Source organism: Mirounga angustirostris, unplaced genomic scaffold (genome assembly GCF_029215605.1).
Source record: "Mirounga angustirostris isolate CCGP_5_RB_7025 unplaced genomic scaffold, mMirAng1.0.hap1 SCAF_1, whole genome shotgun sequence".
NCBI classification, from domain to species: Eukaryota; Metazoa; Chordata; class Mammalia; order Carnivora; family Phocidae; genus Mirounga; species Mirounga angustirostris.
In genome coordinates, this window is record NW_026991709.1 from 186,439,313 (window position 1) to 186,457,589 (window position 18,277).

Consider the following 18,277-nt stretch of genomic DNA (forward strand, 5'->3'; position numbering starts at 1 on the left):
GGTGACCGCCTAAAAGAACCAGTTACAAACAAGAATAATCGTGCTGGGCTCCAGCAGGGGGCGGCACAGCGGGGCAACTATCTGGCTGATGGTTGGGAGTATCTTCAAAGACCGGAAGGTCCTGTTAAAGGAAACTATGGCAGGAGGATTGACATTACAGGCCACATGTCCAGTGAATTCAATATCTGCCCCCCCAGGAGGCCTTGGCCTCCTGGGGGAACTCCCAACGTCTTATTTTTCTCCTGGTCTCTTGACAGAAAAGGATTCTTGCCTGGGCTACTAACATGGTAGACAGGTAGGGGCGGAGGCTGAATGCAAACTTTAGGTCCTACTCATCCTGAAGCACTTAAAAGGACCCTAGGCCAAAATAGCCCCTCACACCCATATCTCTAAACAGTCATTGGAAACACCAGCTCCAGGCTATCTCTGCCATCCTAAAATCAGTAAACAGTGGCCACTCCAGGATTTCTGGGCCTTAGGAGTCATGGTCTAGTTGTGAAGGCCAATGGCATATTCCACGGTCCCAGAAATCCCATGCATTGGCCGTTACGTCTGTCCCTCTCTCGTCTCCCACAAAGCGAGGGTGCAGGTTTTCATCAGCTTTTCGGGGAGCCTCCGGTCTCAGAGAAGACTTGCCAGAGGAGAGCATGGTCTGCAGAGCAGGGGTCTGGAAGTCCCAGCTAGCCTCAGGTTGCACGACTGAGTCACTTCTCTTTCTAACATTTCACAGTGCTCGTGTGCGCACTGTGCTTTGAGGGGGTGGAGAAGTGAACCTCAGTCAGCAACATGTTGCGGCGCTCCAGACCTGAGAAAATGCTGTTCCGCCGGCAGCTGGATGTGCCCAGGGCTTGGTCCTAGAGGCCAGGCAAAAATACGAGCACTCCTGGATGTCCACGTGAGGCCTGACAAAGGTGATTTCATCATCACATTCACTGTCCTGCTCTGCCTTCATGGTACCAGGAGCCTGGAATTTCATCGCATCTGTACGCAACCATGTGAACTCTGCTCCTGTCCCTCTCCTGAGGAATTCCTCACTGCCCTCAGGGACAGCAAGCCTGCCACCCCCCCTCCCCACCTCCCATTATCTCCTGCTGCTCCCCGCCCACCCCCGTTGTGTTCCAGGAACATCCATCCAACCAGTGACCATGCTGGGCCACAGTGGGTCCCCCCCGCCTTTGTCCCTGTCATCTCACTGCCAGGAATACCTTTCCCACCCTGCCCCCAAAAGCCCCCATCGATCCCCCAATCCTGGTTCAGGTGCTACTTTCTCCAAGAGGCCTCCCCAAGCCTTCAGGCTGTGGTATCTCTGGAGGGCTGAGTAGAGTTCAGATCACGGGTTCAAATCCTGACTCTGCCACTTCCTATGTGACTTTCAACCAATAACCTGAATCAGTTTGGGCCTGGAGTTCTTCCTCCATAAAAAACCTGCTTCACAGAGGTGGTGGCAAAGTTCAATGGGAAGATGTGCCTGGCGTTGAGCAATGCTGTGTACCTACTCTCGCCCTCATCCACACCCTCATCACGTACTTCCCTTACTGTACCCGTCACCCTCAATTATACCTGCTCTTTTATTTACTACAAGGGTCCCCAAAGGGAGGGCTGACTCCCATCTGCACATGGAAAAACAGCAGAGAAGCCCTGTCTCCTACTAGCTCTGCAACTCTGGGCAAGTTCCTTAACCTCTCTGTGCATTCATTTCCTCCTCTATAAATGGAGACAATCGTATTGCCTACTACCCTGGGGTGCGAGGAGTCAACGAACTAATACATATAAACCACTTAGAATGTTGCTTGGTAGCCATTCGGGAGCTGGTTAATGTTATTGATGGGGATGATGATCATCCGCATCCCCATCCCCTCCCTCGTCAACACCCCAGCAGCACAAGGCAGATGCTGAGTGCTCACTGGGTCTCTGCGGAGTGCCATCGCCCTGTGATATCATCTGAGTACCTAATGGTAATCACACAGGAGCTCAGACGAGCTGGGCGCTAGCACTCTGCGGGTGCGGAGGCAGAACCACACAGCTGGCCCTGAGACCAGACCGCACCACGCTTCTTGCCGTCCTTTAGCAGAAACGCCTGTCCTGCCCCCCGACTCAGTCTGTGGCCTGGCGCGCCTTCAAAGGAGGAAGTGTAATAAAACTGTGAACCGCCAGAAACCACCAGGCACACATGACGTGCCCCCTGGGCTGGGTATGTACTCTCCTGCTCCTGGACCTTCAGTCCCCTGACGATCCTCCCCATGCTAAGGCCCCCCAGGGACTGGAACACGCTATAAACTATTGAGTACAACCAACATCATGCACTTCAGGGTCAGGCTGACCTGATGACAAATCCTGGCTCAGGCCCTTCTAGCTGTGTGATTTTGGGTAAGTGACTGCCCATCTCTGAGACCCTGGTCCTCCTCTATCAAAGGGAGACATGATGACGCTTACCTCTCAGAGGGCTTGTAAGGAGTAAATGAGATCATCCAACGTGAAGAAGATTGTGCAAATTATGGCCACATAATTTACAGAGCCAGGTGGAAAATGAAATCAGGGGGCCTCCTGTTCGCAAGTTATTAAAGAGCTTCAAGATAGGGACAGCAGAGCGTGGAGCCAGCACAAGGCCTTCTGAGCACGGTCCCCATGCTCGTGAGGCTGGCCTGACCAGTCCGGCATTAAGCACAGTGCCTGGCACTGAGAAGGCAGCCAGAGTTCATTCTTCTCTTCCTTCCGATGGAACCAGGCAACAGTGCCCCCAGAATGAGACACTCCCGATTGTTGGGAGCAGCTCACTTTCATTCAGAGCTTCACTTGTAACCCAGCTGCCTCCTGCAAGAACTTGGCTGCCTGGTTCCTGGAGGGCATGCTCTCCGCCCCGATGCCCAAATCCTGACATCAGGATAAGTGCAGGACCTTTGGGTTAATGGAGTTTTCCTCTCCTCATCTCCATCTCTGATTTATCCAGATGGTCTGGTTTTCCCAGCAGAACTAGCCTTCGGTTCCTGCCCGCCATGGGTTGTGTGAACTGGCAACCCACACGTGCGCCTGGCTTGGCACCCCTCCCCCACTAATTATTATTAGATGGTGAAGTAGCTGCCAACATTAATAGGCAATAGAGTTCACATAAACCAACAATGGGCTCGCCTACCAGCAATGTTTGAGGTTGGCAACACTGGCCTGAATTCCCACATGGCAAACATCAGCTGGAGCCCAGCAGCAGACTCTCTTTAGACAGGGCATGTGTCCCTAGTTTGCCACAGGCCTCGCTGCTCCCTAATGTCACACACCAGACCTGCTGTCCTCACCCCTGACCCTGCTGGCAGCTCACTCTAGCCCATCTAATTCCAGTCTGTTGGGGGTGGGGAGGGCACGCTCTGACCCAAGGAATGAGCAGAACAACATGGACCTTGGGTCTTTTCACAAGGCCTCATCATCAAAAGCAAGACTTATGGTTTAAGAAACTCCTGACCAGGATTCTAAAGTCACTAACCTGGCTCAAGAGAAGACGCTGCTTCTGGACAAGGTACCTTTCCTAATCCAATACTTACTTTCAAAGAGATTTGATTTTTCAATCAATTAGAAAGTAACCAGGCTCTTGCTCCAACCATACGATGGGGGCCATTCCCCTCAGTGACCCTGGATGGACCTTTTTCATACTCTTTCCAGAGCTGCATCTTGCTGGTCCGTGTGCACCAGGATGAAATGGGATGGGGGTAACTTATACCCACCTCTCCCTTCTACCCCCGTGGCTGTGACAAAGGGCTGCTGGGAAGGTAAGAAGAGGGAGGCCAGCCAGAGCGGGGACTCAGAAAATGAGCCTCCTTCTGAAATGTCTTCCATATAAAACTTAGAGCAAGATGCTAACTAACCTGCTCTGAGCATTCGCAGGGGGTGGGGGCAGGCAAGGATGAATGCCTTCCCCACATGCCCTGCTCCTCCCAGCTTTTATCTCAGCATCCAACAGAATCTGAGTAAAGTGCCTCCATTCTGCTTTTTAAAAAAAAAAAATTAAAAAAAAAAAGAAAAGAAAAACAGTTTTCAGTGGCATATGTCATCACTGAATTAATGCTGTTTGCCTTTTACTGGCTTGGCTCTCATCCCAGTAGAAGCAAATAAAAACGGAGTACAATGTACTATAAATGCTACAGGCAGTGATGCATCAGATGGACGCATGTGAAACACTTCCTACCCCACGGTAAGGGCTCAGCTTCTGCCATGGGACAACAACCCCTACGCTGTCAAGACTAAAATGAGCTTGGATCCAAGAGACCACTCTCAGGAGTAGGCGAAGGCGGGATTCTTTCACTTTTCAGGAAAGATCAAGAGAAGGACACCACACTCAGAATACAGCCTGGTTCAATTGCGGGCAACTTGACTACATTTGTTCTGAGTAACACCACTCATTAAAAACCACCCACGTCCGTGAATGAAGACGGCTGCTTTAAAAACACACACACCCCAAAAAACTGTGGTAAAAAAACACATGAAATTTACCATCCTAACCATTTCTAAGAGCGCGGTTCAGTCGTGTCAAGTGTGTTCACACTGTTGGGCAACCAATCTCCAGACTCCGTCTTTCACCAGCAAAATGGAAACTCTGTACCCGTTAAACCGCAATCCCCCCCCGCCCCAGCCTCTGCTAAACTACCTTTCTCCCTCTGCTTCTATGACTTGGACGACTCTAGGCACCTCATGCAAGTGGAATCATACATTTGTCTTTCTGTGACTGGCTTATTTCACGTAGCATCATGTCCTCAAGGTTCATCTGTGTTGCAGTATGTATCAGAATGTTCTTCCTTTTTGAGGCTGAATGACATCCCATTGTATGTAGAGACCACATTTTATTCATCCATTCATCTGTTTGGGTAACAACCCAAATGTGCATCCCTTGGCTACTGTAAATAATGCCGCTATGAACATGAATGCACAAGCAACTCTTCAAGACCCTGCTTTCAATTCTTTTGGGTAGATACCCAGCAGTGGGATGGCTGGATCATATGGTAGTTCTATTTTTAATCTTTTAAGGAACCACCATATTGTTTTCTACAGCAGCTGTACCATTTTACATTCCCACCAACAGTGCACGAGCGTTCCAAATTCCCTACATCTTCGCCAACGGTTGTTATTTTCTGCTTGGTTTTGTTGTTTGCATGGTAGTGCAAACAGGTGTGAAGTGAGAAGGTGGCTGGTTTTTCCCAGGGCCACAAAATCCGTCCTTACTTTTCTGGAGCCCCAGCATTACCTAAGCCACAGTTGCAGAGACACGACTGTCAGGTACAAAAACATACATTCTCCTGCAAGGGACCACGGGCTCTGGGCTCCCATTCCCGTGCCCAAGCTGAATTAGAGCATCGTGTGTTTCCATTTATATTACCACCCAGAGTTCTTGCAAATAAGCACTCCTTACTCCTTCACGGAGAGCTCCCTTCATCACACTCAGATAATGAAACAATAGTCTGTCGTGTCTACTTCAATTAGGCATTGGAAAACTGAAGGTGTTTGATAAGTCCCAATTTCATTCTAAGCCCTATAAATAACGCTAGTCCTGACCTACCAAACCACCACCATGGACGCTTGGTTGCAACATCATGTGACTCGGCCTTCGGTTGTGACAGAGCCTGTAACTCTTATGTCAAATACATATGACAACCTGAATTCCGGACCCCAGCCTTCAGTGGAATGTTCTACTTGTTCTCAGTGGGGTCTGATTTCCCACACCGAGAAAGATAGACTCTGTCCTAGTTCAAAGATCACCTAGTGGGGGACAGAAACTTCCGAGGGCCCAGATACTTTCTAGGAGGACACTAAACCACACTGGTACTGAGCAACTCCTTCAAGCCATTCCCAGCCGATGCCCTCTGGCCCTCCCAAGAAGATGACAGCCAAGAACAGGGACAGGCAGGATAATCTCAAAAACGCCTCCAAAAGAGGGAACCTGACCCATGAAACAAGCCCTGGCTGCAAAGTGCTTTGGAGAGTCCATACAAATGCCTGCCGTAATTTATTTTAAATAAAGTCTCCTACATTTCCCTCCACCTCCATACACTCTGGCTGAGCATCACATTCATTTCTGCCCTGTCTTCACGAACCTGTCCTACCACTTATTTCTGTCCTTAACTACTTGTTTCCTCAAGTGAACTTTGAAAAGGAAACTTTATATTAATATGATAAATCAGAGTCTCTCAAGCACAGCACTGTTGACACTTGGGACCAGGTAGGTCTGTTGTGGGGGGGCTAGTCTGTGCAGGGTAGGAAGCTCAACAGCATCCCTGGTTTCTTTCTTTTTTTTTTTTTTTTAATTTTATTTATTTATTTGACAGAGAGATAGAGAGAGAGCACAAGTAGGCAAAGAAGCAGGCAGATGGAGAGGGAGAAGCAGGCTCCCCGCAGAGCAGGGAGCCCGATGCGGGACTCGATCCCAGGACCCTGGGATCGTGACCCCAGCCAAAGGCAGCCGCTTAACCGACTGAGCCACCCAGGCGCCCCGCATCCCTGGTTTCTACCCAACTACACGCCAGGAGCAGCCCCCTCCCCAGGCACGACAACCGGAAATGTTTCCAGATATCGCCAAATGCCTTTGGGGAGAGGGGGGACAGAATGCTCTCTGGCTGAGAACCTCTGCCATAAATGGAAAACTGCTATTTTTTCTAAAGCACACAAATATTCACTTAATAATTAACATGTCATCTGAAATCATCTTGTGTTGCCCACTCAGGGAATAAGCCCAAAGCCAGAAGGAAGGCAGCACCATGTGAGGGGGACTCCCCTGGACTCCGGAGTCGGGGCCCGTGTTGGAGCTCTGTGTTGTCCGGACATGTTCCTTAGCCTTCTGAGCCTCAGTTTCCTCACTGGCCAAAGGCAACAAGGACAGAACAGCCCCCACAAGGGTGCTATAGGACCACACACACATGCATCAACTGGCTACTGGGGGTGCCTGCACCACGTTCTGCCTGTGCTCCTAAGAGAGGGGCCAGGGCAGATTTCCACGCGGCACACATCCCGCCGAGGGCTTCATGCTAGTCGATGCTAGCAAACAGACACAGGAGCTGCATGCAGGCCTCTAATCCTTCCCACCAGCCTGCAGGGCAGCTGGAACTAGGGCAATCAACTCTACAGTCGAGGCCAAGTACCAGCGCTTCTTACCTCCCCGGCCCAGGGATGTGTTTCGTTTGGCATATGTGAAAACGAACAGACAAACAAACATACAAAAAAACGAAAGAAGGAAAAAAGAGAATATGTTTTAAAAATTGGGACTCACTTACAAATTGGGAGATGCTGCACAAAGACTTGGACTTCTGGCTCGTGAGGCACCTTCAGTGGCTACGATCAGGGGAACTGAGTGAGGCTTCCTCTTTAGCGAAGACACGGGCGCTCTGGTTTGCTGTGGTCCCCACTCCTCCCTAATGTCCTCCTCTCTCACTGATACCACCCGTCTGCCTTCTCTAGTTGCCTGACTTTGCTGCTTCTCCCACAGAAGGACTCCTCTTCTCCTTCCTTGTGAATTAATATTAAAGCTACTACTCACAGGACTTAAAAAGATGTCACCAAACATCAAGGGAATTTAAAACAAGCCTTTTGGAAATGCTGGTCAAAACAGAACAGAGTTTGTAACTTTAAACATTAATGCTTGTTTCAAAGACGCTAACTATAGGGGCGCCTGGGTGGCTCTGTCGGTTAAGTGTCCGACTCTTGATTTGGGCTCAGGTGATGGTCTTGGAGTCTTGGGGATCGAGCCCCCTGTTGGACTCCACGCTCAGTGGGGAGTTTGCTTGAGATTCTCTCTCTCTCTCTCTCTCTCAAAAAAAAAAAAGAGGCTAAAGATTGTTGAAAACAATTGTGTTTACTTACTGTGAAGAAAAACTAAATGAGATTTAAACAAATGTACATGCAAAACCTTTAAAATAAGTCACCACTGACATGAAGGTGAGTGGCTTTATTTAAAAAGTAAACGTCAAGCTGGAGGAGGCAGGCGGGGAAAGGCTAGAAGGGCTGGAAGCGAAGCGAGGCAGTGGGGATCACGGACTGATGTGGGGTTGGGGGTTTTACCCTTGAGTCACTCACATCCTTCCTCAACCAACAAGCACACATGTACTTCTACTTAAACCAGGGGTCGGCAAATGCCTCCTCGCAGATCAAACCAGGCCCACTGTCTGGTTTTGTAAATAGCGTTTTGTTGGAATTCAACCACATCTGCTCACTTACATATTATTTTGGCTGTTTTTGTGCTACCTGGTGGGACTGACAAGTTTCAACAGAGACCTATGGCCCACAAGGCTTTGAGACGTGAACCTTCCCACTAGATGAACGTGGTGAGGGAGTTGCTCTGGTTTACCAGTCTGGGGAAAGAGCACAGTTCCTGGGGGTCATTTTGAATGCCTGCTAGTTGGGGACCAGAGTCTTGGCATGCTCCTTAATGTCCAGGGAGGACTACAAAAGAAAGACCTGCTAGGGGCCTCCTCATGGTCGCCATTGTGATTTCGTGGCGTTTGGGCTGGGGACAGCTCCTCCTTCCTCGTGACTGACAGCAAGGGTGACTCCATGTATCTGCAGCCCCGTCTGAACCAAGAGCTCTTGTTATCCCCACTTTACTGATGACAACGCTGAGCAGAGACCGCCTGAGGAGCCAGAGTGAATAAGGGGCAGAGGCTACTGGGGTGATGTGACTCCAGAAGCTGCTTGCCAAGACTCTGCCAAGATGGCACACGTGGATGCCCGATGGTTGAAGCTGGAGATCCACACGCCCCAGCCCTGGGGCAGCAAATCCGCAAGGTTCACCAATCCCAATGACTCATTGCCTCCCACCTGGAACTGGCCCAGGTCCCCCACTGCTCTCTAGTCTCACGAGGTATGAACACTCCCAACCTAAGCTCTCAACAGCCATCTTTGTCGGAAGTACGGGCAAAGACGCGTTTAAGAGGAACAGGCAGAGAGGACCTCCTTGCCAGAGCCCTGAGTCCACAGGCAAAGCCGCTCAAGCTTGAAAATCCGTTCTCGACAAGGTCTACCACTAGTCTTCGGAGAAACCCCACTGGTCCAAGCTGCCACTGCCATCCCCTCCTAACTGGGCTTCTTGCGTCTCCTCTTGCCTCCCCTGTATAATCTCCACAAAGAGGCCAGAGGGGTCTTTCAAAAAAGTTAATCAGATGAGCAAGTCTCCCGCTAAAATCCACCACCGGTTTTCCATTTGAGTTACAATCAAAACCTCAGCATGGATGATGAGCCCCCTCCTGGTCTGAGCTCTGCCCATCTGTGAACTCATCCCTTATCCCTCCCTCCTGACTCTCTAGGGTCCACACACACTGGCCTTGGGATCGCTCCTCGACCACTCCCAAATCAATCCCGACTTTGGGTCTCTGGATCTGCTATTCCTCCTGCAGCCTAGAATGCTCTTCCAAGGATCTCCACATGGTTACCTCCTCACCACTTGGGTCTCTGCTCAAGTGACCACTCGATGCCACACTGCCCCCCTCCCCAACCCAAGCACTCACCACTATTTCACGTTACGCACTTGTTCACTGGAATATCCTCAAGCTCCCCCACTAGAACAGAAACCCCCGGAAGAACAGAAGCCTGCCTTGATCTGTGTCCTATTCCCAATGTTTCATGCGGTGCCCAGTACACAGCGGGTACTCCATAAATATTTAATATCTTCAAATGCAAGAAATTCTACCGTCTCACAGTAATTCCTAGAGGAAATGTCACCGTTCATGTCAGAATGGCTTCAGACAGCTTTATAAGTGGCCCAGTATTTCCTCCACTCAACTCCACAGAAGGCTACTCTACACTTTTCCTGAAAACCAGGACAAACTGAGCAACACCCATAGGAAACCCAAACTTCAAAAAACGAGTCCATACCAGCTTTAAGGAGCAACGTAATTCAAAACATGAAAATTTATTCTAAGTTGTATCTTAACATACGAGATCTCAGCTTTAGATGAATTTTAATGTTTACAAGTGCAAAAGCAAATAAATATTTACCAGTTGCTTTTTTTTTTTTTTGCACTCTTATAACTCCACAACAGCTTAGATGCAAAAAAAATTGTTGCTAAACATCTTGTAGTCTGGCAAAAAGAAGAATTTCTTATTAAGAAAACCCCTCACAACAATAACAACCCCTCATGCTCACGGCTGCCTGGCAGAGACTATCAGGATGGTTCGGTAGGATCTGAGCACATGATAGAGCACCGAATCACTATGGGTCAGGGTGACGGGGATCACCACCTCAGGGTGGAGGCCAGACCAGCCACGCCCTGGCCTCACCATCCGTAAGCTGGGTTATGCATACGGCAAACGGGGCTCTGCATAGAGAGCCCCATTGCTTGGGTGAGGACGGTGGGCTAACACCAACTCTCCCCACTCTGGGGCATCTCATGCTTTTGGTTTCAGGGTGCAGGTCACATCCCCAGATTTGCCTATGTTCGTCAAGATGGGTCCCTGCCCTCCTCATGATTTTCTTTAACAGTACCTGCTTCTTTCCTGTTACTGTTCACCATCTTCAACCTCAGTTAGCTCATTTCCTGGCTAGCCAGCCACCCTGCTTGCCTGCTCTGTACCACCCTGCTTCCTAGCTTCCCGGCGGGCACGCTAGCTCAGTGTCACCATCGCTGTGTCCTTTAGGCAGTCAGCAAGCCTCAAGAGGCAGGGGCTGTGCTCCCCCCCGCCCCCGGGATGGTACCCACCCCGTGCCTGGCACCAAACAGTCCCTAAACCCAGGTGCTGAGTAAGTGAATAAGGAATGAAATCTTAATGAAGAAACTTCTTAAGATCGATGTCTTTTTTTATTCATTTCCTTCACTGTGTAGTTTATTTCTTTTTAAAGATTTTATTTATTTATTTGAGAGAGAGCGAGAGAGCACACCAGCAGGGGGAGGGGCAGAGGGAGAGAAGAAGCAGACTCCCCTGCTGATCCAGGGGCCCCGAGATCATGACCTGAGCCGAAGGCAGACGCTTAACCAACTGAGCCCCCCAGGCGCCCCTCATTGTGTAGTTTAAATCCTTGAAGTTATTCTGAGTTAAGTAGATTTTATCAGGAAACAAATATCACAGAAGGTCTTAATCCAGCCACAAAGAGAGAGGAGGTTATTCTTATTAGAATAGAAACCAGAGAGACAGACAGACAGATACACGCACACACATCTTTTATGCCAGGGACATATACAATTTCAGGAACGTTAAGCACTTTCTGGAGCTTCATCTCCCATCCCTATTTTTTTTTAAAGGACGAGCCTGCTCACAGCAGCGTGGAGCCTCAGGTGAGGACCGGGCCACTTACCTGGATTAACCGTGATAAATTTGCTATCCTCGGAAAATCGGTCCCCTCGGGACATGGGCTTTTTCGATGGCATCTGGGGCCTCCTGGGATCACTCCCCTCGAAACGCTCCTCTGTGACCGTGGGGGGCACTTGCGTGGAGGTGACCGAGGCGGCGTCCAGGCCAGGGTGGGCACCACCCACGGCATCGGGCCGGTGTGTGGGGACGGCAGTGTGGTCCTGCCCGGGCCCGGGCAGAGTCTGATGCCCGCCCTCCTCGGCAGTCCTGTTGGGAGACGAGGGGGTGGCGGTGGGCTCGTCCTGCCTCGGCTCCTGGGCGGCGTGGGTCACCCCGCTCTTCTTCTTCTCGGCGTCCTTCTCCCCCTCGTCCTCGTGCTCCCGCTCCCCATCCTCACTCTCGCTTTTCTCATCCTTCTCCCCTTCCTCTGCGCCCTCGCTGTCCTTGGTCGGTGCCGAGTCGCCGTCGGGGCCCGGGGAAGCCAAGGCCTCCGTGGTGGCCAGGACGGGCCTGACGGCCTGCTTGCTGGCCGAGGCGGCCGTGGGCAGGCGCGTGGGCCACACGGTGCTGGGGAAGGAGGGGATGCCACCGCCGCTGAACCCCAGGCCGGCCAGGAGCGTGCTGGTGACCACCGAGGCTACGGTCGCCTGGCTGCCGCTGGAGGACGGGCCCATCCCGGTCGCCATGGAGACAAATGAGAAGGGGATGCCCGAGGATGTCCAGGTAGAAGACCCTGAGCTGATGGGGGCCATGTCGGCCGACGAGGCAGGAGACGCCGTGGGCTTTAAGGGGTCACCCAGGGAGGGCGGGAGAGGGGACAGAAGAGACAGCAGAGTGGTGTCAGTCATCAGGATTGGGAAAGAGGCCCTGGTTATGACCCTTAGTGGGTTTTACTCATCTTTCATTTTCCTCACAGGGTCTCTCGAGCGGTGCCAAAGCCGACACGAGGTGATTCGTGGTTGACCACCTCTGGTCTTAATGGTTTTACAACGGCTGTGAGTGCATTAAAAATTTCAACTAGCATATCAAACCCAACTTTTCACCCTGATTGCTTAGGAGGAAGCCAACTGCCAAAAAAAAAGTACCATTAAAGTTGGCGTAAAGACAAGTATCAGCTAAGTAATAAACCGGCAACATCGATCGGATGGCCGAATGATCCCAGGGTAACACTGGAAGAGACAGGAGCCCTTGCATTTTCATATACCCGTGGCCCTTGTGGAGAGCACCCAGCAGTGAGGTCTAGAAAAGCCCTCCGGAGCGGCCCCCCGCGCTGCAGAGGCAGGAGTTACACCCAACACGGCACGCTTTGCAACGGGCTGACAGCTGCTGCAACTTCCAGAGTTTCTGGCTCTATCCACGGCGAGACCTACGCCCACGTACGTGGCAACAGGAGAAATTCCATTTAACAAGTACCAGCTGTGTGCCGGGCCTTCCCACCCTACCCCGGAGGCACGTAGGATCATCACCCCATTTTACAGGTCAGGAAACCGAGGCACAGAGATGTTAAGGGCTGGAGGGAGGGCTGCTTGTGAGCGAGCCTCAGCTCATTCTTCCCACCATACTCAGCTGGGGCTTACATGTGGAGCCACATACTGAACCTTGGGGAGAACAAGAAATGTTGCTCTAAGTTATCCGTTTAATTTTCGTTCTTATAACCTGGTGTACAGAATCCAGATCTCCATCCCATCACTTCTACGGTTCAAAACAACACAGCCAGAACAACTTTGACTTCATAACATGATCACCATATTGTAGTTGGGAAACTTTGTAGTTTAAGGATTGTCGAGTTAGCAGATGTTAGGTTCTGAAGCTGATTAATGAAATGCCAAATGCCACATAAGATAAGGCACCCAAGACAGAGAAGTCAGGTGGTCTGGGCTTGAGTTGACAGGCCCCTGTCTGGGGGAGGCATCACTTTTAACTCACGGGCCTCAGTTTCCTCACCTGTAAAATGGGAACAAACAGTAACACCAATCTCATGGGATACTGCCAGGAGTAAATAAAATGATAAAATGATCTGTGCCTAAAACCCAGGAAACGCCAGTAAATTTTAGGCTACTACTGTTATCACCAACACTGTGATTAATATTGGCAAAGCTTAGATATTAATTGAGGCTCCAGAAATTTGCAAATCCATGTAACGGTGGGAAATGACAACCTCTGAATTTTAGCACATGTCCAATGAAGGGCTTGGAAGAGACCTTCTGCACTCCTATGTTGTATGATCCCACAGATGATAAATAATTTAAAATCTGGAGTTTTTATCTTGATAAGAATTATACAGTGTAACACAACTGCTTTAACTCTCTGCATAGCTTCTTTTCATAACATAAACAGTGAGAAATGTAATTGTTTCTGGATTTTCACCTCTTCATGAGCAGTTTAACAACATCATACTGCCACCTCGTGGTGATAGTTTTAATTGCATGTGAATTAACCACGGGACACGACAAAGCAATTACCATCTGCTACTTACCACTCCTGTTTTAACTATTCTGGTCCCTTGGAATATTCGAGTAGTATTAGCTGAAACAAAGATATTACATTGTAAGCAATACACTTTTTTTATAGTTCCAACAAAACTTTACTTAAGCTTTACATATAATTCCCACATGTCACCAGATAGTATTCCTCTGCAGACTTTCTCCCCAACCACTTAAAAATGTAAAACCCTTCTTAGCTTGTGAATCATTAAAAAACTTTCAGAATGCTATATAGTTTGCTGGCTCTTGTCTTAAGCTATTAGTTTAAAAATTTTTTTTGAATTTTTATTGTTTTCTGTTTTGAAGTACAACTTAAATAAATATACAGAGCTTAGGTATATAGTCTAATTAATTTTCTTTGTAAACCACCTGTACGGAGACATACAGATGTTCTCCAGGACCCCAGTAGGTGTGAATACACCCCACTCAATACCTACCCCACCTTTCCGAAAGGTAACCACAATTCTGACCTCTGTTAGAGTTTTGTCTATCTTTGAACTTCATAGAAGTGGAATCATAGTATTCCACTATTCCTACCTGTTATCTTTCTTTAAAGTTTATTATTATCATCTTTTTTTAGTCATCTCTACACCCAGCATGGGGCTCGAACTCACCACCCTGAGATCAAGAGCCTCTGACCAAGCCACCTTCAATACCTATTATTTTTTGTTTATAATTTCTTATATTATCCATTCAGTCATTATAATAAGAATTCTGAATTTACTGTAGTGTACCTTAAATTAGTACTTTTACCACTTGCTAAAAACATAAGAGCTGTGCAACAATTTAACTCTATTTGCCTGCCTCACCTTTTGTGTATTGTCATATATTTTTTCTAAAGTTTTGAAACCCTATAAGATATTGCCATCATTGCTTTAAGTGGTCAAATTCTTATATGATCCACACAATGATCGTGCTGGTGTTCCTTCTTCTTGCAGTATTTTTTGGTCATATGTTAGTACTGTAAACAGTAGAATTGAAAAAAAAATATTTAATTGTGGTAAAATGCACATAACATAAAACTTACCATCTTAACCACGTTTAAGTGTGCAAGTCAGTAGTGTTAAGTATATTTTCATTGTTGTGCAACCAATCTCCAGGATTTTTTCATCTTTCAAAACGGAAACTCTGTACACATTAAACAAGACCCATTTTCCCCTTTCCCCCACTCTTTCTACACATTTGACTACTCTAGCTACTTCATGTATTTGTCTTTTTGTGACTGGCTTATTTCATTCCACATGATGTCTTTAAGGTTCATACAATGCTGGACCATGTGTCAGAATTTCCTTCCTTTCAAGGCTGAATAGTAATCCATTGTATGGATATATATGCCACATTTTATTATCTATTCATTGTCAGTAGACATTGGGTTGCTTCACTATTGTGAATAATGGGAAACAGTGTAATTTTAAAAAAAATGCCTCTGTGGTTATCTCAAAAAACAGTACTGTTATATAAACTAAAAGTTTGCTTCCTATATATACATGGCACTGAAAAATCTGCAAGAAAAAAAAAAAAAAACTAAATGCCAAAATAAATAATATGTATACCTGTTGTTTTTACCTAAACCAGAAGTGGCCAATGACTGACATAGTTTTTTGTTTGGCCGGCAAGCTTTCTTAAAAACTGAATTTGTTGTAGTAGCCTTCAACCTAAAAATCCCAATTTCCTCTTATCCTGAAAAATCACAATATTCGGTAAAACTGAACTCTCCTTCCTGCTGGGGCTGAGCGTCCCTCACTTCCTTTTGGTGGACGTAGGATCTCCAGCTTCCCATTGATAACCCTCCTCTCCTCTATACAGGCTCCCTGTGTGGCCCCAGGGGCATGTCAGTCTGCAACCCCCGACCTAGTGATACATTCATTTTGCACAGTTGTGAAGTCCGATGTATGAAGAGACGGACGTGGAGAAGAGACCCATCTAGAAGTCAGGACAACCAGGTCAAACACAGCAGCCTTGGAAGCGAACAGCTCTTGCCTGGTTCAAGCCGGGGTGACCAGGACGTTTCTCCAGGACCGTTCAGATCCAAAGCGCTGAACCTGGTGCCCACGGGCCTAATGGGATCCAGGGACGGGGGAGAAAAGGCATCTGCCTTCCCACTAAGCTCTCACTGACATGTAGCGTTTCCTTCCACCATGAAAGCAGGCAACAAATCTCAGCCACACTAGCGGGACCGGTGGCTTTGTCTCTGACCTAAGTCACATATTTTTACACTGCCTCCTAATTGTCATAGCTAGCTTGGAGCTTCATTTATGTTCATCACTACTCAGAAATCACAGTAGGCAACAGACCTACTGCTTGTCATTCAGTGCTTTAATAATAATAAAAAAGCATATATGACTACATCCAAATTTGTTTGTTTAAAATATTTTGACAACTGTATTTGGATATAATTGGTTCCCTTTCCTATGTATTTTGCTTATTTATTTTAAGCCATGCTAAGAGAGGATCTGTTGGCTTCAGGCTGCCTGATGAGTCCGTGGCTCAGAGAGAAAGCTCCAGAACCACGATTTTCCAAGACTGTTGAGAACTGCAGACAGGCTTTGAACACGCAATCAATCTTTTCGTTCATTTTGTTGAGTTACTGGGGTTACAGGGTAATATTTACTCTTTAGGGGTGGTCTTGCTGTGTAAAAATGATTGGGCTTTGGAATAAGAAATTCAGACCCCTCTTAGTAGCCAAGTAATTTCTCCTGCAAGTTACTTGACTGCCCAGAAAATCATTTCTCCATCTGTAAAATAACAGGTACATTACAAGCTGCCACGGGGTCAGATGACATAACTAATGGGAAAATGGAACTGTGAGCCATTCTGCAGATACCATTTGCTATTATTACTGTTATTATATTTACCACACTGAGGCAAATAGATAACATTTATTATGTTATACAGAATATAAATAGTGTTATGTTTATTACAATGTGAAGAGTCTACCTGGCTTCCTCATGCTCCCAAACCAGATGTAAATTTCATCACTGGGAAACCCAATTATTCTGAGCAAGGCTTTTGTGAAATTCTCTATGCTTTTCCTCTTCCCTTTTAAGACTTAAATCCTAATTGTTGCTCAGTGTTGTACACTGGGCCCTACTTCTCAAAAATGCATACTTGGGGGCACCTGGGTGGCTCAGTCAGTTAAGCATCTGCCTTTGGCTCAGGTCATGATCCCAGGGTCCTGGGATCGAGCCCCGCATCAGGCTCCCTGCTCTGCGGGAAGCCTGCTTCTCCCTCTTCCCCTCCCTCCCCGGTTCACGCTCTCTCTCTCTCTCTCTCTTGCAAAAATAAATAAATAAAATCTTTAAAAAAAATGCATACTTGGCTCCCAACAGGAGGTGTGCAAGCCTACCCAAAGGTTTAGCTGGTACATTGGCTGCTGGCTGCTGTAGGGAAGACACGAAAGCTACCACGGGGAGGAGTGGAGGATCATGCCCCTCTGTCAACACATAGGGACAAACACCAATATATAAAATGAGTCAACTCACATCCACCTCTGAACAAAGTGAGTCCGTACACAAAGGAGACACTGGCCAATTTCAACAAGTCTCTGTGATCAGACATTTTAAATACTCCATGCTTGGAATTTATAGCTGACAAGGCCTTTTTGAATTACATTACATTACAAACATTTAATTTTTCAAAGTCCACGCAGAAGCCAGCAAGCTCGGGGGCCTATTAATCAGGAAAGGCATTCTGCAGAGCCCAGCTTCTCGGTCGAAGCACACGGGAGGCTTAATCATGATTTATGTGTCCAAAGTTCCAGAGCCCCGGCCTCAGCAAGCTCCCATGGTGGCCTCCCATTCTCTCTCCCCTGGGCCGGCACAGACCTGGCTTCGGCCCACTGGGCCCTCCTCAACGCGGCCAGAGCCGCCAAGACACTCAGGGCACAGGTGGATGTGGCAAGCGTGATTTATGTGGGCAAAAAATTCAGCCATGCTCATTTCAATTAGTTTAAAAGGAAGGGTGACATAATGTGAACATGAGCAAAGAATAGTTAAAGGCCAAACTATAAAGCTAGAAGGGATCCTCAGAGGGAATCGAAGGCTGGAGGGCTTCTTGATGGGTTCATCATTTATTATTTTTTAGATCAAACCGAATACTGAGGGGCTATTTATGGATGGTACCAGGCGCTCTGCATGTCATTCCCACCAGGCCCCTGTGAGGTGGGTACTGTTACTATTACCACTTTTCAGACCGGGACACTGTAACTTGGAGAAACTTATAAACATTCTCTGAGTCCCACCAGCGCTGAGTGGCAGCCGGACTCAAACCTGGGGACCCCACTGTGGGGCCCCAGCTCTGGCCCACTACTTCTGTTTTCTTTTTTTTTTTTTAAAGATTTTATTTATTTATTTGATAAAGAAAGACACAGCGAGAGAGGGAACACAAGCAGGGGGAGTGGGAGAGGGAGAAGCAGACGCCCTGCCGAGCAGGGAGCCCGATGCGGGACTTGATCCAGGGACTCAGGATCATGACCTGAGCCGAAGGCAGTCGCTTAACCAACTGAGCCACCCAGGCGCCCAACTACTTCTGTTTTCACTGGGCAG

At 48.1% G+C, this 18,277-nt stretch overlaps 1 protein-coding gene across 5 annotated transcripts in view; it reads right to left on the reverse strand.

Moving 5' to 3' along the window:
• Positions 1 to 18,277, reverse strand: part of PTPRG (protein tyrosine phosphatase receptor type G) — a 708,308-nt gene that overhangs the window by 85,031 nt on the left and 605,000 nt on the right. For all 5 annotated transcript variants that reach the window (XR_010412329.1, XM_064594267.1, XM_064594259.1 and 2 more), the window contains exons 11-12: positions 13,727 to 13,776; positions 11,255 to 12,032 (exon numbers count right to left, since the gene is read on the reverse strand). Coding sequence is in view for 4 of the 5 variants with exons in the window: in XM_064594267.1 (XP_064450337.1) it covers positions 11,255 to 12,032; positions 13,727 to 13,776 (828 nt within the window). In the remaining variant the exon portion in view is untranslated. The remainder of the gene's footprint in view (positions 1 to 11,254; positions 12,033 to 13,726; positions 13,777 to 18,277) is intronic.